This window comes from Phalangium opilio, unplaced genomic scaffold (assembly GCF_054372755.1).
Source record: "Phalangium opilio isolate 3A_F unplaced genomic scaffold, DU_Popi_V2 ptg000089l_1, whole genome shotgun sequence".
Lineage (NCBI taxonomy): Eukaryota > Metazoa > Arthropoda > Arachnida > Opiliones > Phalangiidae > Phalangium > Phalangium opilio.
In genome coordinates, this window is record NW_028324194.1 from 3439182 (window position 1) to 3461463 (window position 22282).

Here is a 22282-nt window from a genome sequence, read left to right on the forward strand (position 1 = left end):
TATTCCCCTATTTTCCATATCCCCGACTTATCCTGGTTATAAAGGTTCCGTACAAACCCTGTAAATGCATTGGGGGGAGGGGCTTATGACGCTTCACTAAAAATCAACAGAGAGCTTGATACGTCACTCACTCCTCATTGGCTGAGCTACCCAGGACAAGCTTCTACTAAACAGTAAAGCTGACTATTACATGCTTGAACCAAGGAGGATTTATAAGAGGGGAGACTGCTTCTGGAAATGGGCGAGGTAAAAAGCAAGGTAATTATCGCAATGCACTTGCACGCAACTTCGACGCGCGTCAAGTGATCGTTGTTGGATAGGAGGGAGCCTAGAAAGGCATGAGCGAGAATGTAGGCTCTCTTGCATTGAGGGGGTAGCGGTAACCATGGTAACCAGAGAACAGCTCAGTACCGTTTTATGAATGGGGACTACACGCTTTTTTCTGATCTGAACCTCCCCTCTGGCCTTCTTATACATCCTCCTTGCTTGAGCTTAAGACCACCATTAAACACAGATGGATTGGAGATACGGGTGGCGCGTGGTTATTTTAGGGCAGCGCCTCTTGAGACCCCGTACCGACCATTATTGAAACTTTTTCGACTTAAACCATAGCCATAACTTAAGGCTTATGAGTCGAATTAAGTTTCGGGATTCTCCAGCTAGGGGCGACGACAGGCGATGACATTCGAAGAACATTTGGTATAGCTTATAATTTTTCCAGTCCATCTGTGTTTAATGCTCTTAGCTTGAGCAAGGAGCTAGACCGGCGACATGTTACGTCGATAGCGCCATCTAGGTAATAGGCGGGGACTTGGGGTATAGTCAATTAGGGTCTATCTCTACCAGCCAATCATGTGGCGTCACTAGCCGCGTCCGAGCATGACAGTAAAGTTTATAGGGAGGGGAAACCGCAAAGTCCATATAATAATAATAATAATAATCTAGGCTTTTGTCTAAGAAGGGATTTCCACACTAAGCCTGTGGCTTGTTTACAGGTGGGTCCCTTTACAATGCATAGAGGGGTGCAGGGGGCTAGCCCCTATGCCCCCACAGCTAACCGACAGCGCCCTATACTAACTATTACCGTTAACCTCTGCAAGTTTTGATGGAAAGGAGAAACCGGGTTAAACCGCGGAGGAAAACTCCTTTAACAAGTGGGGAGAGAACTTGCAAACTCTACGCAGAAGGATTTGTTCCCAGGTTTTCACCCGGTGCCACAGTCCGGGATCGAACCCGGGATCCTCTTGCTGCGAGGCGAAAGCGCTAACCGCTACGCCACCCCACAGCGTTTAAATATAAATTATTATTAATTTATATTTATTTAATTTTATTTCAGCCATACCACTAATTTTACTAAGCACTATTGACTGTTAGAGTCTACCCTTGCCCTTAGATGATGACTTGTACCATGAATCGTTCGTGTAGCTAGGGGGTTCAAATACACGTTCTTTTTTATGTGCAAATAGTGTCTACGTTTCCTAACCGGGTTTACCGTGTTTTCACAGTGGGATGGGTCAGTTTCCTTATTCAAAAAAATCATATGATCAACCACTGTTCTTTATTAAGCCCCTATAGGGAGCTAACAACTGTCTAGGGGGAAGAGATAGTCTGACGTCACGCAGCCCCTCTCTGGTTGGCATTTTTGCGCGTAGAATACTGTTTCCAACCATTAGGGGGGATGAAACTCCAGTAAGAGATAGAAGGGTGTGACGTTTCAGGGTCAGAACTATTAGCTCCCTATTGGCAAACTAAGAAGTTCTGGCAACCTGTACTATACTAAACTTGGCACTTCTCTCTTATATACTTACCATATAAAGTGCGAATGGAAGACAAAGAAGAAATAGCCACAAGTAGAGATGGAAAACGTTCCCAAAATGATCCAATTCGGGATCGTAGAACCATCCTCCGGTGAAAGACGCCCATATCCCTTGACGTAGGATCTCAAATGTTTGGGAACCCATTACTCACTCCAGTCCAGCTTCAGTTACAATTTGCTGCTATAGCGCGTATTTCTTAAATAGAAACTCGCAGTTCCACGTCACAAGAGCCATTTTACAGGCAGCACGAAGCCGTCGCTTCAGTTATTACAATTACAACACAATCCGATACATTAATGCGTTAATTGCAATGTTTATTACCTAGCCAGAAATATATGAGGCCAAGGCTTAATTAAATCTACAGGTCTAAACTTCAAATATATAGATTAAATTATTAGCTAAATTTCGGTTTAAATGATGTAAACTCATGGTACTCTTACTTTTCATTAAAATCTCATTCATTTACTTCTAAAATGAATTAAAACTCCTTAATATTTCCTTATTTTAATGTTTATTTTTCAGATAAAGAGATAAAAAGACGTAACACGCACAAGTATGATCGCCAAACTGTACAGTTTAGTTCAGTTCTGTTTGCTGAAATTTACATTTTCCGAATCCACACGCAATACTAGTCTGGGAAATAAGGATATTTTTTAAATTGGTTCTTGAGACCAGTGATCCCAAGGGCGTGCCAACTACGGGGGCAGCGGGGGCGAAGGCCCCCGCTCAAATTTTCAACTATATGGGACTTTAACATTAGGCAGCAATTTTGCCCCCGCTCCAGTAGAACATTTTGGCTCATGTTGGCACGCCCCTGAGTGATCCCCTGGCCTAGGGACCGAAATAATTAACTGGTCCAGGCTTTTGTTCTCCTATATTTGCAATTAATAAACTATAAAGTTAATAAGCCCCACTTCTCGAATTAAAAAAACTAGTCCGAGCAATTATAAACTGATTTTGGACCAGAGGAAGTGTCCTATTTCCCAGACTGAGGCTGAGCAAAGAGAGTAAAGGGGAGGAGTGGAAGCTCCCCCGCTCCACAAGCGCAAATAATGATCTTGCTCCTATATTGGTGCATGAAAGCTTCCGGCCCGTTTAATTTTGCTTAGCGGAAGTCGCCCTGTACCAGGAAAAAGGGGCAACATGTTGAGGCATTCCTTCCACTCCTCCCCTATATTCTCTTTGGGCTGAGTGCCGAGTGAAACAAGATGGTCCAAGGGCTGGGCTCATAATAAGACTCTTCGACGTAAAAAAGGGGGTTGAAACAAAGAGAGTAAAGGGGAGGAGTGGAAGCTCCCCCGCTCCACAAGCGCAAATAATGATGTTACTCCTATATTGGTGCATGAGAGCTTCCGACCCGTTTAATTTTGCTTAGCGGAAGTCGCCCTGTACCAGGAAAAAGGGGCAACAAGTTGAGGCATTCCTTCCACTCCTCCCCTATATTCTCTTTGGTAGAAAACCCTAAGTATAGGGACATACAAGGGGGTAGACAACCCTAAGTATAAGGACATACACGGAGGTAGACAACCCAAAGAGATATTTCAGAAGCCTAAGTGTAACGTCATCCATGCTATTTTCCCATAGAACCAAAGAGGTACCAAAATTGGCCGCCCAGTGCCAAAGTTAATCTCGTGACGTTTTATCAAAACATTGACGTCATAACTGAGACTTCTCTATAGGGACATACAAGGGGGTAGACAACCCTAAGTATAGGGACATACAAGGGGGTTGATCCATAGTCGTCTCTGCGCACTCTGTGAACCCAAAACGACTACAGCGCAGGCGCCGAAAAGCGAGATCGAAGACAAAGTATTACACAAGTGTCTTTACCTCTTGCATCTTAGTTACATCGAAAAGGCTCAAAGTAGTCACATCGTTAAGGCGCACATTATATATAAATGAATATTCCCTCGATGCGCTACCTTTAACAATGCTAAAATGATTGCCCATAACCCCTAATAGCTCAAATAAAAAGGTTGAGTGAATAGCCCCTCGAAGCGATACCTAGTGCTAAAATGATTGCTCATAACCCTTAATGGTGAGTAGCCCTCGATGGGCTACCTTTAACAGTGCTAAAATGGTTTCCCATAAACCTTAATACCCCTCGATGCGATACCGTTAACAGTGCTAAACCGATTGCAAATAACCCTTAATAGTGGGTAGCCCTTCGATGCGATACCTCTAACAGTGCTAAAACGATTGCAAATAACCCTTAATAGTGAGTAGCCCTTCGATGCGATACCTCTAACAGGGCTAAAACGATTGCAAATAACCCTTAATAGTGCGTAGCCCCTCGATGCGCTACCTTTAACAGTGCTAAAATGATTGCCCATAACCCTTAATAGCGCGAACAAAATGGTTGAGTGAATAGCCCCTCGATGGCATACCGTTAACAGTGCTAAACGATTGCAAATAACCCTTGATAGTGAATAGCCCTCGACGAGCTACAGTGGGAGAATGATCCGTAACCCTTAATAGTGAGTAGCCCCTCAATGTGACCGAATTCAATCAATTCTTCAGTTTACCCGCCACACTCCAATGCAGCTAAACACTTCATTAATCTCCTTTTAAAATAAAGAAATAATGAACATGTATTCAAGGTAGAATTGGTGTATATTCATGGACCGGGAGGAAATTCTTATGAGTGCAAAGAAATCACGATTCTGATTTACACATCCCCCTTACCTAATATATGTATAGCTACCATTGGTTCCTCGTTGTGAGCGGTCTAAAATTTTCCCAACACGAGGAACTCAAGTGTCGTCTACCCTTACCACATTCCAACAAACAATGCAACCTAAACCAATTCCTTCCCATGACGAACACATGACCCACATCGTAGATGTCCATCATGCGATGTCACAAAAAAGGGAAGGCACCACACTGATATTGGGCCGGGTTAATGCTTTTAACTTAATCCATATAATATTTTATTTCTACCAAGAAGTGATATCTAGTTTATTAGGGAGAAGGTATAAATTTGCCACATTTCCAGCTTTATCTCCAGTCCAAACGCAGGTCCGGAGTGAATCCCCGCCGCCTCTAAATCACAACCAGCATCTCATTGGTTCTTGAAAACTCACGTCAGCGTGACGCCAATGACGAAAATGACGTATTTTCCGACTGAGGAGAGGCGAAATAGCCCGGCCTACTTTTACGTCCCCCCTTGTATTTTGAAATGAGGGCTGGGACTAAGACGCGCGAATTACTTAGGCATCTTATACCTTCTCGCTAATGAACTAGATATAACTTCTTGTTTCTACTAATTGTGGAACGGCTCAGGTTGGGTAGGACGCCAAAAATGGGGAGGAATAATAATAATAATAATAATCTGAGCTTTTTCTATGAAGGGATTTCCACACTAAGCCTGTGGCTTGTTTACAGAAGGGTCCCTTTACAATGCATAGAGGGGTGGTGGCTAGCCCCTAAGCCACAGCTAACCTACAGCGCCCTATACTAACTATTACCGTTAACCTCTGCAAGTTTTGGTGGAAAGGAGAAAGCGTGTTAGACCGCGGAGGGAAACTCCTTTAACAAGCGGGGAGCAAATTCCACGCAGAAGGATTTGTTCCCAGATTTTCACCCGGTGCCACAGCCCGGGGTCGAACCCGGGATCCTCTTGCTGCGAGGTGAAAGCGCTAACCGCTACGCCACCCCACCTTACTCGTCGGACTTAATTGTAATTGGTTCGTTATTGACCAATGCATTCGACTATTCTTCCACAATTTTTGGCGTCCCACCCAACCTGAGTCGTTCCACAGTTAGCGCGCCTATTTCTCTCAGATTTCGCATCCCACCATCATCCTTGTATTACCTTTCATCCATCCACGTACAAATCAGCTTTTGGATTTTGCTTCTCGCTAGAGTCTGAAGGCGTCTTAACCATAATATAAATCAACATTTCATAAAAGTACTAAAATTTTCACTTATATTATGAACATAAATACAACTTATGGTACAATCAAAGATATACAAGACTGCAACATTTTAAAAGGCACCATATTCATTTTTGGGGGGGAAATTGTCAATACTCTCAGACACATGGAATTGGGGCTTGTGTTCAAAACCGAAAGCCGCTTTAAAGCAAATATCGGCTTCTATGGCGCCCTTAACACGCTCGCTAATCTTCTAGCCACCAATTTATCCTTGCCAAATTAGAACTCGTCCTCGTGGATGGCGCTAAAACTAGCCTTTGCTCCATTTCTCGACTATCGGAGCATTTGTTTCAACTTAACCACAGCCGACAGTCCAGCAGGGCCGGAAATAAGCACAGGATATTGGACATTGTTAAATAAAATTTTAAAATAATTTTTCTAAAAACTAAGGGGGTCACTGGACATTTTGGCCAATAATGTTTCCGTAGTTTTGATGGTTTGACTATGAAGATGCGATAGTATTTTTGCACACTCCAGTGGACAATGTTCTATAATGTTTCCAGTCAAAGGAGGCAACACTGGACACATGTCTTATAATAAATTTTTCATTATTTCCGGCCCTGGCTAGAACTAGTCTTTGGTCACGTCCATCCCTCGACAATGGGAGCATCTATAGTGACATTTGTTTGAACTTAACCACAGCCGAGAGTTCGAGACTCGCTTTAACTACTGGTCATCGTCACTATCATCTTCGTAAATGATTTCGTACCACGGTTTTTCACCAATATTGTCATCAGTCTTAACACTCGATTGCTTACCACCGTGTCTCGTGGGTTTTTTACCTTTGGAAGGAATTTTTTTGGTCTGCAATTTTTTACCCGGTCTAGGGTCATAAAGCTCGTCACCATCATCGTAGTTCATATCATAGTCAGAATAACGACGTTTATGAGTTTTCTTTTTAAAACTTTGCAAATGATCCTCATTGCGCGTTCCCGTAATGGAATTTGAAATGCTAGTTTCTGTAACTCTTGGAGAAGGGATGGCAACTTGGTTTTGCGTTAAGGGGGTGGTGACATTATCTTCTGACGGAGGGTTATCGTCATCATCTATGGTGATTACATCATGTTCATGTTCATCTATATCAGAAGCGTCATATTGTTCTAATAAAGAGTCCGTATCATCCTCTAAAATAACAACATCGTCATCTGAAGTATTGAACTCGTCATCTGATGTGTAATCATCACTATCATCATCTAAAATGACGCAGTCATCATCCGATGAATGAACGCTTTGTGAAAATGCTTTATGATTATGACTCGATGATGCTTTATGATTGGCTTTGTCATTTTCATAAATTCCATCGTCATGGTACCTCAAATTGTAGCAACGTTTCTGCTCGTTGTTGCTCTTTCTTTTTCCGCGCGTACCAACAGATTCTTGTTGGGCGGGTTTTATTGGCTTCCCTTTATCTTTGAGGAATATTACGTCATCATCCACTGGCACTGGTAGTTCTGACACGACTAAACCACTAAGCTTAGTGAACTTATTTTCTACTGAATGATGACTCAGCAATTTGTGATTGGACATTTCGGCTTCGTTTGTAAATTCCCAGCCGCATAACGGACAAGGAACTTTCTTTTTCTTTTCAGCCTTTGCTGACATATTTAGGATACTTTTGGCGCGTTTAATCATGGCGTATGTCGCTTGTTTCCTTAAGAAAGAGTCTTCTATTGCGTCTACGCGATGTTCGTCCTCTTTTTCGTCTTTATTTAAACAAGCTACCTTTGACGCTTTGATTAACGTAAATGGGCGCTTACGATAACGCGATCTAATTATATTTGGAGTTTCTAAATACACGTTATTTTCATCCTGTACCTTAGGAGTAGAATCAATATCAGTTGTACTGTCTTGAACAGTAATGTTTTTATTTGGGGAGTCAACAATTAAATTGCCAACATTAGGTTCCAGTGGAGAGATTTTGTTATGAACTTCAGCGATAAAGAAGTCGCCCGGACTTTCATTAACAGTTTTAACTATATCTTCTTGAACTTTACCCTTATTAGCATTGTCTCTTTGAATCTCAGCTAGTAAATTTCGCGCAACAGCCTGTTGTGTAGCAATTAAATTGCCTGTTTGTACTTGATTTTCAAAATGCTCGCTTTTCTGCCCTTGAGAAATAAAATTGCTCGTCTGATCTACACCAGCCTGATTTTTAGCGAGTAAATTTCCATCCTGAACTCGACTGATAAAATTTCCCGCCTGATCTACAGCAATTATATGGCCCTCCTGAACTTGACCGGCAAAAGTTTCTCTTGAAGCTCCTGCAATCAAATTGCTATCCTGATTTTTAGTGGTTAAATTTCCATCCTGAACTCGACTGATAAAATTTCCCGCCTGATCTACAGCAATTAAATGGCCCTCCTGAACTTGACTGGCAAAAGTTTCTCTCAAAGCTTCTGCAATCAAATTGCTATCCTGATCTTTAGCGGATAAATTTCCATCCTGAACTCGACTGATAAAATTTCCCGCCTGATCTACAGCAATTAAATTGCTATCCTGATTGTCAGCGGCTAAGTGACTTGCTTTAATTTCAGCTACATGGTCTTCTGAAGATTCTGCAATAAAATCCCTTTTCTCAACCTTAGAAACAATGCCTGACTGATCTACAACAATTAAATTGCCTTCTTGAGGCTCAGTGTTACAATTGTATTCATTATCTTCATGAATAAAGCTATCTTCCTCAACCTTACAAACAACTTCGTTACATTCTTCAATGCTAAAATTGTCTTCCTGACCATTGCTTACAAAATTATCTTCATGATATACAGCGACTAAATTGGCATCGGGAGTTTCAGCAATAAAATAGCTTTTCTGATCTTCAGTGGCAAAATTATCTTCCTGAACTGCAGAAACTATATTGGCATCAGGAGTGTAAGCAATAAAGTTACTCTTCTGATCTTCAGTGGCTAAATTATCTTCCTGAGCTGCAGCAACTAAATTTTCATCGGACGTCTCAGCAATAAAAGTGGCATCTGGAGTTTCAGCAAAAGAATTGCTTTTCTGATCTTCAGTGGCAAAATTATCTTCCTGAACTGCAGAAACTATATTGGCATCAGGAGTGTAAGCAATAAAGTTGCTTTTCTGATCTTCAGTGGCAAAATTATCTTCCTGAGCTGCAGCAACTAAATTTTCATCGGAAGTTTCAGCAATAAAAGTGGCATCTGGAGTTTCAGCAAAAGAATTGCTTTTCTGATCTTCAGTGGCAAAATTATCTTCCTGAACTGCAGCAACAAAATTGGCATCGGGAGTTTCAGCAATAAAATTGCTTTTCTGATCTTTAGTGGCATAATTATCTTCCTGAACTGCAGCAACATGATCGTCTTGTACATTCGAGAAGTTACCTTCCTGATCTTGAATCATAAAACTCCCTTTCTGATCTACATTTATATTGTCGTCGTGACTTTCAGGAATAAATTTGCATTCTTGACTTTCAGAGACAAAATGGACTTCCACGTTGCTGTACTGACTCTCGTCTATTGAACTGTCTTGCTGAAGATGACGGATTAAACTGTCTTCAGGACCTTGAGCAATAAATTTGCAATCCTGATCTTCACGGAGATTGTAACTAGCATCAGCAATAAAATTACTTTTCTGATCTTCAGTGGCAACATTATCTTCCTGAACTACAGCAACATGATCGCCTTGTACATTCGAGAAGGAGTTACCTTCTTGGTCTTGAATTACAAAACTCTGTTTCTGATCTACATTTAAATTGTCTTCATGACTTTCAGGAGAAAATTTGTCTTCATGACTTTCAGGAATAAATTTGTCTTCATGACTTTCAGGAATAAATTCGTCTTCATGACTTTCAGGAATAAATTTGTCTTCATGACTTTCAGGAATAAATTTGCATTCTTGACTTTCAGTGACAAAATGGACTTCCACGTTGCCGTACTGACCCTCGTCTATTGAACCGTCTTGCTGAAGATGACGGATTAAACAGCCTTCAGGACCTTGAGCAATAAATTTGCAATCCTGATCTTCACGGAGGTTGTTACTAGTATCAGCAATAAAATCGCTTTTCTGATCTCCAGTGGCAAAAGTATCTTCCTGATCTCCAGTGGCAAAATTATCTTCCTGATCTCCAGTGGCAAAATTATCTTCCTGATCTCCAGTGGCAAAATTATCTTCCTGATGTCCAGTGGCAAAATTATCTTCCTGATGTCCAGTGGCAAAATTATCTTCCTGATCTCCAGTGGCAAAATTATCTTCCTGATCTCCTGTGGCAACATAATCTTCGTTTACATTTTCGATGGAGTTACCTTCCTGATCTTGAATTACAAAACTCTCTTGGTCAACAGCGAAAATATTTCCATGCTTATCTTGAATGAAATGGACTTTCTTATCTTCAGCATCTTTCGTTTCAGGAATAAAATATTTTTCATCCTCTACAGCAATAAAATTGCTTTCCTCCTCGCCAGCAACGAAATTGCATTGTTGCTGCTCTTCAGTGATATAATCAGCCAGAGCGTCTTCATGAACCTGCGCAATTAAATTGCCTTCCTCGTCTACGAAAAATACATTTCGATGCTGAATTTGACTAATATTGCTTTCCTTATCATCTTCAGCAATAGCAACATTGCCTTCTGGCGCGGGATTTGAGTTTGACATTTTGGTCAGGATTAAATGCGAACCGTTGGTCGTTTGATTTGATAGTTGCGTACAAGAAACATCACTTTCAAGGCAATTATTTAAACATTTGTCTTTAAAAATTGGAATATCGTTCTTTGCATCGGGAACTAAACCTTTCGTAATTATCTGCTGTCCATTATCGCAAACAATTGGAGAAATGCCACTAGATTTCATAATGGGTTACACCATGCACTTCTTAATATGATTGCGCTGAGTGCAACTGAAACTTGCGAGATTGAATGTCTTCAAAATCTGTTAGCCTTTGTTTCATTGTTGTGTCACACAATGTCAACTATGTTATCGGTGCATTGAAAAGTTATAAACTGGTTTTATAGCTCGTAGTTTTTGCTGGGATACTTTTATTAAATCTTCAAAGGAATAACTTCGGAAATTACGGTGACATCTTTATTTGGTTTTTAGGCATGTTGTAGTACAAAACAATTTTCATTCTAAAATTAAAAACACATCGTCAAAACATATACTTTTCTGAGCTATAATACTAATTAAATAAGGGTTTATTACCATCTAAGACTATTAAACACAGATGGATTGGAATTAAAATATGGCGCGTGGTTCTTTCAGGGCAGCGCCTCTCTAGCACCACGCCTCGACCAATATTGAAACTTTTTCGACTCAAACCATAGCCATTATGAGTCGAATTAGGTTTCGGGACTCTCCCGCTAGGGGCGATGCCAATTAGAAGAACGGGGGTTTTGGCTTATAATTTGTCCAGTCCATCTGTGTTTAATGGTCTCAGATTCAACAAGTACTGAATATAATGAGCTCCAAATAGAAATAAGTGGCGCCATGGAAATTTCATTTTGAAAATAATTTGGGTGCGTGTAGAAAGTATAAGTGGAGAGGGGCTAAATTGTGAGAACAACGCTAAAACTAAAGTTTCTAATCTCTCCCAGTGTACAATCAGCCATAGATAATTTTCTCTAAAGGGGCTATAAGAATTCCTCTCCCTTCTCTCAGCTTAAACTTCAGGGCAAGTGTTGTCAGGCCCTCTGTGGAAGGTAATAATAAGGCGTAAATAAGGCGCTGGCACAGGGCAAATGACCAGTTTAAAAATTGCCTGGTCCAGTTTAAAACTTAAATCGGAGAGTGGTCAGTGGTCCACGAGAGCACTAAGAAAATTCAAGGGTAACCAGAGTCCAGACATTATCTCAACTATTTTAATTATCCACTTCTTTAGTTTACCAGACTACGCGCCCTGGTCATGGACCAGTTTAATCAAAATCCTTATTTCCCACACTGCTCTGTGGGTAGATACTGATTCAAATTGAATTGCAAGCCTTTCTATGCAATCTCTTAATAATAATATTTTGAAATAAAAATCGCAGGCAACCACAGAGAGCTTAGCATAGCGTGTCCGGCGGTAAAAAAAGAGAGGCGTCGGACAGCCCCTTCAAGCTCTGCTGTTTCAATCCCCACTGAATTAAAATGTAGCATTTTCTCCGTCATCAGTTTAGTGTTATAATTTGTCTCTTGGCGTTACCATGGCATCACCATGGGCATCACTGCCTTAACATAAATGGCTCAGTAAACCTTCTCTTGCGGATAATGACGCATTTAGGGTGTCTAAGTCATACTAGCCTTATTTACATTTATGATAATCAACTTTAAATTAAAAACACCAATATAAATACCATTGTTTATAAGCTCCATCCACGTCCCCTCTTGACATACAGACGAATTTTTCCGAGGCGTCATTTTTCTTCTTTTTGAAAGCGTCGTCCGCTTATGTGTCTGCTTCGATTATACTCCTTACAAATTATTCCTCTAAACTCCGAACGAAACATATTGCTATGGCCAACTTCAGACTTGAATAGTAATTTTCATTTGATGCAATGCAATCAATCGACCACTAAGCTTTAGAGGATGGTTTACGAACAAAAATGAACTGGTTTTTCATCGAATCTGTTTTGTAACTTTAAGAACAATGAACATAGTGAAACATTCATAAATTGACTCTGAATGATTTTAAAAATTAAAATAGATTCGAATTTTATCGAAAAATTAGAAGTTGCACTTACGACCTACCTTGGACTAATAATAGAAATTTCGCTTACGGGACAAGACAGTCCATAAAAAGCTCTTTAGTACAAGATTTAACCATCTAAATCATAAGAAAATTTCACTGACCTTCTAGAAGGCCACTGTTTCCCGCTATGGCTATAGGCACTCTTTTTCAAGCCCCGATATCAGACTGATTTTCAAGGTTTTAGCAAGATGTGATAATATTTTAAGTTTTAGCAAGAAGGGATATCTAGTTTACTAGGGAGAAGGTAGAAGATGCCTAAGTATTCGCGCGCCATAGTCCTAGTCCCCCTTTCAAAATACAAGGGGGGACGTAAAAGGAGGCCGTCTATTCGCCTCTCCTCAATCGGAAAATACGTAATTTTCGTCATTCGCGTCGCCCTGATGTGAGTTTTCAAGAACCAATGAGATGCTGGTTGTAATTTAGAGGCGGGGATTAACTACGGACCTACGTTTGGACTGGAGATGAATCTAGAAATGTGGCGAATTTATATCTTCTCCCTAGTAAACTAGATATCACTTCTTGGTTTTAGCGAGATGAGATAATAGTTTTAGTTTTCGCTTATATTTTTTTTCTTTCAGGTGTTTATTGGTTTTATAACTGAAGAAATTAATTAATGTACTATAATCGGTGAAAATATGATTGACAAATTTGCATGTAATGCTGAATATATAAATTTTTATTTAGATTTCTATAATCATAATTTTATAAAAGGAATCTTCATAATATTAAAGATGTGCTGCGTGTCCCTTGAAAATCCCATGTGCCTTAGCATCTTTGAAGATTCAAGTTTCCAATTAGCGTAACTCATCAGTTTATCCACGGGCTCTTTGATCAGCTGTAGTTAAATTAATGGATGTTAGAAAATAATGTCACGTCTTGTTCTGGACAAAGCGTTCAGTTTGCTATAGGATTAAATTCTATTATGAATGTACATTTCGATTCAGAGGCACTCTTGATCATTGTAAACGTGACTTGCAGATGTATATGGAACCCTAATTTATCTTCAAATTGCACCAATGGCAAACTTCAACGCTAATGATTGTATACATCTTTTTAAAATTAATATCGTTTAATTCACCTTCAACTGGCATCAAGAAACATCAAACGTAAAAATAAAAGATATAGGTTATTTTTTGTATAGTTAAACGCAGTTTTTGACCATTTCTACATCACTAGTCTTCCTAGCAGGGTCAATTTAAAGGGACTCTCATGGGGCACTTGATTCTGGTCCCCAAAAATTTGAACTCTGATACAGAGTCATCGACAATGTTTTAACTGACTTAGCGACCCCCCCCCTTGAAACGCCCGTTTTTTTGCTTGAACATTTTTAAAGGAAAAGTTCTGCTAACACAACATTACTTATTATTAAAAAGGGCGACCTTTTTCTAAATATAAAAGGAAAAATATAAAAAAAGAATAATAATTCCCATTTAATTAATCTTAAAATCGAGGACTACTGCGCCGCCGTGAGTTTAGTGGTATCTGCAAAATCGAACCACTTACCACTAAAGGGATTGGTTAAATTCTCATGGGCTGAGAGAGGTAATGGTAAGGTAGCGCATAGCACACTCGATCACGACTTAGCAGACTCCGCTAAACCCATGGCGGCACAGCAGTCCTTGTCTCCTTGATTGTTTTTAAGACTAATTAAATGCTAATTATTTTGTACAAGGAGATCATTTATTTATTTTTCAATATTATTGCTTTTATATTTAGAAAAAGGCCGTTCTTTTAAGGTATAATGATATGTTACTTGGCCTTTTCCTTTAATAAGAGGTTATTCATGCTGGTAAAATGTTACGGTCTAAATTACGCTAATTTCTTGGTGCTCGTGGACCTAGCTTTAAACTAGCCTAGCCCCTGAGTGTGGATTTTGATTTTTAGATGTAAAAAATCCACACCACAACAGGCCGCAACGAGATTTTTCACTGCGTGACCTTATAGGTTTAAAATTATATACGTAATTATTATAGGTAACATTATTTTACCGAGAAAGCGTAATTATTAATTGAATGGAGCTTGTTTTACACATTTAATTTCTCAATATTTGATTGAAATTTAATTTTAGAAGTAAGGAAGTAAGGGACATTAATAGGCAAGAAATGATTTTACTTACATCTCTTTGCTGAGGTAATGTAATTTTTGATTAGAAAGGTGCGTGTAAAAGATAAATTTCACTTTTAATTTCACAATAAACTGCATGTCACAGTAGAATTTAGCATCATTGGTGAAGGAAAAATTACAGTATACTCAAGGAATAAGATGAATTTCACATACCCGCTTCTTATCATTGTGAATTGAAAGATGCGCGTGAAAGATAATTAAAATTAAAGTTTCCTTCGCTTTTTTATGCACTTAATAAAAGGATGAATTTCACATACCCCTCGCTTATCATTGTGAATTAAAAGGTGGGTGCAAAAAATAATAAAAATTAAAATTTTTTTCCGAGTTTCATATATTTTAGGAAAAAGATGAGTTTCACTTACCTAAATCATCTTATCATTGAGAGTTAAAAGGTGGATGTAAAAGATAACTAAAATTAAAGTTTTCTCCGCGTTTTTGTGCACTTAATGAAAATGATCAATTTCACTTACTCAGAACTTTTCATTGTGAATTAAAAGGTGCATGTAAAAGATAATTAAAATTAAAATTTTCACCTCGTTTTTACGCACTTAATGAATTTCACTTACAAGCAGCTTATAATTGTGAATTAAAAGGTCGGTGTAGAAATAAATAAAATTAAAGTTTTCCAAGAGTTTTTATATAATTATGAAAGATGAATTTCACTTACTCACAGCTTATCATAATGAATTAAAAGGTGGGTGTGAAAGATAATTAAAATTAAAGTTTTCTCCGCATTTTTTAGGCACTTAATACACAGATGAATTTCACGTACCAGCTTATCATTGTGAATTAAAAGTTGCGTGTGAAAGATAATTAAAATCGAAGTTTTCTACTCGTTTTTATGCACTTAACGAAAAAGATCAATTTTACTTACCCACAACTTATCATTGTGGATTAAAAGTCGCGTGTGAAAGATAATACATTTTTTAGTTTTCTCCGCGTTTTTACACACTAAATGAAAAGATGAATTTCACTTACACGCAACTTGTCATTGTGAGTTAAAAGGTAGGTGTAAAAGATTATTAAAATAAAAGTTTTTCTCCGCGTTTTTATGCACATAATGAACACGATGAATTTCACTTACACCCAGCTTATCATTGTGAATTAACAGGTGCGTGCGAAAGATAATTAAAATTGAAGTCTCCGCTTTTTTTACACACTTAATCAAAAAAATGCATTTCACTCACATGGAACTTATCATTGTGAATTGAAAGGTGCGTGTGAAAGGTTATAAAAATAAAAGATTTCTCTGCGTTTTTTTGCACTTAATGAAAAAGAAAAATTTTACTTACGATCAGCTTATCATTGTCAATTAACAGTTGCGTGTAAAAGATTATAAAAATTAAAGTTTTTTCCGTGTTTTTATGCACTTAATAAAAGTTCAATTTGATTTACCCTCAGCTTATCATTGTGAATGAAAAGGTGCGTATAAAAGATAAATAAATTAACGTTTTCAACAGCCATATTGGCCTCCAATTATAATTAATCCCGCTTAAATTTATTTGGTAACATAACAATAATCTTTCTTATTGTATAGTATCAATTATTTGGGCAAGTAAAATGGAAAAGTCAAATTGTGACCGTTTTCTTAATCTTGTTTGAAGTTGTTTACATTTTTCAAACAAGATTTCCATCAATTTACTGGAAAATTTACTGTACAGATGTGAATAAGCATTTTCAAACAAAGGTTATTTCAGTGCTTTCTTACAAACAGGACGTGTATCCACCAACTGCGCTAGCACGAGAACGGCGATAGTGAATACAGCAAACACGTTATTGGAAAACATTTTGGAAATTTTTTTCTATTACTAAACGACTATATTAACTATAAAATATAACGTATTAAAAGGATAGAGTGACGTTCGTTAGTTAGCACTTGAATTGAAGTGATGTATGCTATAGGCTAATGGACGGTTTTATTCTCTTCAATGTTTAACCCTATTAAGCTTCGACAGCCATGGAAAATAGGAATCACGTATTGGCCTATTTACCCAAGCAGAAGAACCGGAGTTCAATTAAACCGTAGCCTTTCGAAATAATAATAATAATAATACAAGATAAAAAGTAAATTCAGCGACTCATTGCGGCACCGACCCGCTGTGTTCGATAACGTATATTCCAAGGCACTTTTCATCGAAATGGGGCTATACTTTTAAATAAATTGCGTATTCCACATAATATTGTTTAAAATAATCGTGCTAGGCTTTCTACTCTCGTATATGGAGCACAACACAACACTACACTATCCGTTATTTGAGTTCACTGATATAACGAAAAGCAAAATTGGGCCATATTTTTCATCCAATATTTCGTATTAAAGGAAAAGTTCAGGTAACATAATATTATACCTTAAAAGAACGGCCTTTTTTTAAATATAAAAGGAAAAATAATATATAAAATAAATGATCTTTTATTACAAAATTATTAGTATTTAAATAGTTTTAAAAACTAGTACTGCTGGTTTAGTGGCGTCTGCTAAATGGAATGTTGTGGAGACTGAAGTATCAGGTTTTCGCGAGATGAGTTTGTTTTCGCTTACATTTTTATTTGCTTTCATGTAATCTGAAATAGACTTCATTGGCACTTTCTCGCCATTAATAATTTCTCTGACATAAAAATAATACTTACAAAACCGCAATATTTTCTTTCTGCAAAGTATTAAAAGAAAATATGGCAAATATGCTTCGGCGTTGAGATTCTTTTAGTATTTGTGTAGCTTTTGGGCTCTGTTTCACTTGGCTAAATGCAAAGGAAAATTATACCCCTACTTATATTTAGACGATTCATTCGTGCTTTATCGGTTCGGATTGGTTTTATAAGTGAAGAAATTAATTATTAAACTATAATCGGTGAAAAGATGTTTGACAAATTTGCATAAAATTCTGAGTATAATTTTTTTATCTGCATAATCATAATTTTATAAAAGGAAACGTCATAATATTAAAGATGCGCTGCGTGTCCCTTGAATATTAATCCCATGTGCCTTTGTGTCTTTGAAGATTCCAGTTTCCAACTTATCAGTTTATCCACGGCCACTATTACGAGCTGTAACTAAATTAATTTATATTAGAAAATCATGTAACCATGAATGATGTAAAGGAAAAGCATAGATAACATAACATTACATCTTAAAGGAACGGGTTCCTACCATTAGACCAAATTCCCATTCGTTCGAAATCAAAATTGGGAGGTCCCATTCGACCGAACTCCCGAATTTTGGCCATTTCGAAAAGTGGTAAATAGCCTCAAAAGACTGCACTTAACGAAAGTGTTCATTGCTAATTTTTCTCCGATAATAACAGGATAGCGAAGAGTTACATTTTCAAACGATTTGAAGGCTTATCTAAATATCAGGGAAATGTGAAATAAGCTATAATTTAATTATTGTAAAATCTTGCTTAAAAAATTAAGATAAATTCATATTAAAATCAGGGTAAATTAACATGTTACAGTTAGTTGTTGAGATATTAGCAGCAGAATCTAGGAACTTTAGTGCAGACTAAATTTTGCTAATATTTGGGTTTTCATAACTTTTAATTTAACCGAAACCCTACACTTGGGCCGTTTACCAAGAGAGTGGGAGTCGTCTACACTTGACGATGTATTAACCTCTTTAGATCCGGGACGAAATACACCTAAATAATTAATGATTATAAAATAAATAATGTAAAGTAAGCTGCACTTCGAAACAGTTCATTAGATATTTAGCCTTAATAATGAATGAAACGAAAGTTTTTCAAGTAATTTTCAGCTAAGAAGTTTAATGGGAAAACCTTTGATCTTTTCCTTAATTTGTACTCAAAATCTTCATTATAACAAGTTGGAAAAAAATAAAATATTACCTCGCTGAGTCAAGAGGACTACTTACAAACTTATTTCCCTAGTTATTGAATTATTTCTCTTTTTTAATAGCAATTGCAGAAGTTAAAATTTATGAATTAACCTCTTTAGATCCGGGACGAAATACACCTAAATAATTAATGATTATAAAATAAATAATGTAAAGTAAGCTGCACTTCGAAACAGTTCATTAGATATTTAGCCTTAATAATGATTGAAACGAAAGTTTTTCAAGTAATTTTCAGCTAAGAAGTTTAATGGGAAAACCTTTGATCTTTTCCTTAATTTGTACTCAAAATCTTCATTATAACAAGTTGGAAAAAATAAAATATTACCTATCTGAGTCAAGAGGACTACTTACAAACTTATTTCCCTAGTTATTGAATTATTTCTCTTTTTTAATAGCAATTGCAGAAGTTAAAATTTATGAATTATTACAGCAGTATTCAAAGCTTAGCGAATATACATTAAAGCGGACGACATTTTACATCCAATAAGGTTATATCTTTTACACGTGAAAATATGTCAATGGGGAAAAACAGGAAATGAAGAGTATTAATCATGGAGAGGTATTACTTTTATGAGTTTGTAAAGGCCCAATTGTCTACGCCTCGACTGTATACCCTCTATGATCAAAGCTACATTCACAACGGGATTGCCGTGTAAACACTATCCTCTCGTTTCACCTCAACGATATTCTTAGTAGCAATAACCCGATTATGGCCTCTCACCGATCTGATGGCCACCATGATGCTTGGTTCTTTTTTAAATTCTAAACCCGATTTTTAAAATATAAATTTAACTTTCGGCTCACTCTGAACCGTTATTGTCTCTTCATTACAGACACGAAGAGCAAAAAACATTTTATATCAACACGGCGCTTAAATATTCACTTTTTTCACTAGGCATATTAACAGTCTTGCAATCTCTTACGAAATGTTTATCCTATATAGTGATGTAGTATAGCGTAAGTGATATATAAACAACCATTTGAAATAATAATATAAATTTTTTCTTGGAATATCAAAATGAAACGGAGTTTTATAGCTACAAAACTTCTAAAAGCATCGAAATTACAAAAACTATTTCAATATATTCAATTCATATTATGAAGAAAAGAAAATATTAATTAATTAATTCTCTTTCACATCGCAATGTTCTGCATGGTGACTGAAAAGTGCCTGGTGGTCCATCACGTCAAATAACTAAGAAACTACATCAAAGTTAAGGTTCGGAATACTCTTAAATTAACAAGTAACTATTCAAGGTTTGTCTTTTTGAAGTTTCATCAAAAACAAATAGGTTTTATTAAAGTAAGTTATTATAATTAATTTGTAAATTATGACAAAAACGTTTTCGCTATATGAAGTCAGTTTAAGATGTTAGCAAGTTCAATGCATAGGATATGGCCAAAAAACATACTTCCAAGTTCCTACCCCAATTTCTGAACAAGGCCGGAAATAAGCACAGGACACTGGACATTGTCCAATAAAATTTTAAAATGTCCCATAATTGTTTTAAAATCCAAGGGCGTCACTGGACCAATAAATCTTTCGGAAGTTTTGATACCTTGACTATGAAGACGCGACTCAATTTTTGCGCACTCTAGTGGACAATTTCCTATATTTTTCGAGTCATTAATTTTTTTTCTTATTTCCGGCCCTATTTCTGAACCAGATTTGCAGCAGTCTGGGAAATAAGGTTGTTTTTAAACTAATCCTTGGGACCAGTGAGTCCCCCCAAGTGTCGGAAATAATAAACTGGTCCCCGTCTTTGTTTTCCTATAGATTTACAATTAACAAAGTGGTCCTGGGGACCAGTAACCCTCACTTCTTGAATTTAACAAGTTGGAAAAACCAAAATATTACCTCTCCGAGTCAAGAGGAGGACTACTACCTCAAACTTATTACTTGATGTAGAATTATTTCTCTTTTTTTTTAAGTAAAATTTACGAATTATTAAGCAGTATTCCAAGCACAGCGAATATAGAGTAGAGCAGAACACATTTTACACCCAATAAAGATATGTCTTGGTATAAACACTATTGTCTCGTTTCACCTCTGACGATATTCTTAGTTTGCCAACAAAAGTATTAACGTTAAATATCACCAAAGCTGACTTTTGGTTAGACGCACAGAAAACCAATGCGCACCATAACAAGAATGAAAACTTCGAAGCTATAACCCGATTACGATTAGCCCTTTCACTGATCTAATTGCCACCGTGACGTTTTCTTCTATTATAACATCTAAACTTGATTATTTAAACGTGTATTTAACTTTCGGCTCACTCTGAACCGTTAATGTCCCTTCATTTCAGACACGAAAATCAAAACCCATAGTTCACTTCACCTCAGGTCTCAATTATTTCCTCTTTGGTTCACTAAGCCTATTACGGATAATACTTGATTTACTCGAAAGAGTCTAAGCCTCAGCTTTCTTCTTGAAATAATTAAAGCAAGGACTGGTGTCCATGTAGGATGGACAAATACCAGAAGATGGTGGTGATTCGGAGCCAGTGTTTACAGACTGGTGTCTATGTGGGATGGGCAAAGACCAGAAGATGGTGGTGATTAGAAGCCAGTGTTTACAGACTGTTGTCCATGTGGGATGGACAAAGACCAAAAGACGGTGGTGATTCGGAGCCAGTGTTTACAGACTGGTGTGCATGTGGGATGAACAAAGACCAGAAGATGGTGTGTACAGACTGGTGTCCATGTGGGATGGACAAAGACCAGAAGATGGTGGTGTGTAGAGGCCAGTGTGTACAGACTGGTGTGAATGTGGGATGGACAAAGAGCAGATGCAGATGATGGTGGACTATGGAAGCCAGTAGGTAAAGACTGGTGTCCATATGAGGTGGACAAATGGCCAGAGGATAGTGGTGTTAGACAGGCAATGGATAATAGCTATTGTAAGCGGAATACATTTTTCCAAATTTCCGGGAACTGTAAATGCGGTCCGGAATTTGGGAAAACGTTTGCTCCGATTTGAAAACTGCGAACGCGGTCCCCTGAAGTGTAAGTCAATAACAACAGACAGACAGACACACAGACACACGTCGAAATTCGAACCTCTCCGTGACATACGGTAACCGGATTTGAATAGCCCTTTTCGCATGTCGGAGGGTAAAACTGGGGGGAAATGCTAGGTGCATGCGTGTTAGTAACAACGTGGATAAAATAGCAGACTACGGTCTTAGCCTCCGCGTATTTCCTCATTATTTTAGAGGCATCAACTTTGCCATTAAATCTGATCATTTTCGACACATTTTCTTGATTTTTTTTCTTACAAAATTTGGAAAAAAAGTGTAATAAAATTCAGTTAAGCCAGTGGTTTTTTAGTTAGTTCAATTTTGTAGCATTGTTCAATTATTTTTTTTCATATAATTCTTAAGTCGTTGCACTATGCCTGGACGCTGTGTTGTGGTACTATGGGTGGAAAGCAAGAATCAGTCGTATAAAGTAAAGAGGGATGGTAAAACAGTGGAAATTAAATTTCACAGAATTGTTGTGAAAAGGAGAACGAGTTATAAAACGAAAATGTTGGAACTCCAAAGACGGGGATATGTAACATGCATTTCGTTAGTGGGTATCGGACCCTGGTCGGGAATCGAAAGGATGGGGCTTACCCCCAAAACTGTCCTATCTACCCAAAAAAAGGGAAAAACCTTGGCGACTCAAAACAAGGTTTACTCTAGTAAGGTGTATGAAAAGAAAACTGCCTATTGTATATTCAGTTGAAAAATAAAATTCTTGCAAATAGCACGAGATTTTGTCTCACTTTGATACGGAAAAAATATAAACGGAAAACTTGAACCTGGTAACTGAAAATCTTCAACTCGCGATAATTCTTTTACACTTAAACTTTTAACGGAAAATATAAACT

General features: G+C 37.6%; 2 protein-coding genes and 2 long non-coding RNA genes across 12 annotated transcripts in view; all 4 read right to left on the reverse strand.

Moving 5' to 3' along the window:
* LOC149647030 (uncharacterized) overlaps positions 1-2396 on the reverse strand; it is a 75112-nt gene extending 72716 nt beyond the window's left edge. For 4 of the 5 annotated variants that reach the window (XM_089849880.1, XM_089849879.1, XM_089849878.1 and 1 more), the window contains exon 1: positions 1809-2396. In XM_089849880.1, coding sequence (XP_089706006.1) covers positions 1809-1961 — 153 coding nt within the window. In that variant the 5' untranslated portion in view covers positions 1962-2396. The remainder of the gene's footprint in view (positions 1-1808) is intronic. The other variant, XM_089849877.1, reaches the window with a different exon arrangement.
* A 3321-nt stretch (positions 2397-5717) lies between these two features.
* Positions 5718-12216, reverse strand: LOC149647031 (uncharacterized). The gene is made up of 2 exons (XM_089849884.1): positions 12037-12216; positions 5718-10833 (listed from the first exon to the last, which is right to left on the reverse strand). The coding sequence occupies exon 2, from the start codon at positions 10556-10558 to the stop codon at positions 6419-6421; it is 4140 nt and encodes a 1379-aa protein (XP_089706010.1). The 5' UTR covers positions 10559-10833; positions 12037-12216; the 3' UTR covers positions 5718-6418.
* An 870-nt stretch (positions 12217-13086) lies between these two features.
* On the reverse strand, positions 13087-13568 carry LOC149647032 (uncharacterized). The gene is made up of 2 exons (XR_016371860.1): positions 13364-13568; positions 13087-13266 (listed from the first exon to the last, which is right to left on the reverse strand). It is a non-coding gene; the product is annotated as an uncharacterized LOC149647032 (long non-coding RNA).
* A 1972-nt stretch (positions 13569-15540) lies between these two features.
* Positions 15541-20038, reverse strand: LOC149647033 (uncharacterized). Of its 5 annotated transcripts, none has more exons than XR_016371856.1 (3): positions 17704-19994; positions 17184-17606; positions 15541-17117 (listed from the first exon to the last, which is right to left on the reverse strand). It is a non-coding gene; the product is annotated as an uncharacterized LOC149647033 (long non-coding RNA). The 5 variants fall into 5 exon arrangements; XR_016371857.1 differs by lacking the exon at positions 15541-17117 and having other exon boundaries at positions 17433-17606; positions 17704-18524; positions 18757-19992; XR_016371859.1 differs by lacking the exon at positions 15541-17117 and having other exon boundaries at positions 17433-17606; positions 17704-18190; positions 18424-19991.
* Positions 20039-22282: the final 2244 nt, after the last annotated feature.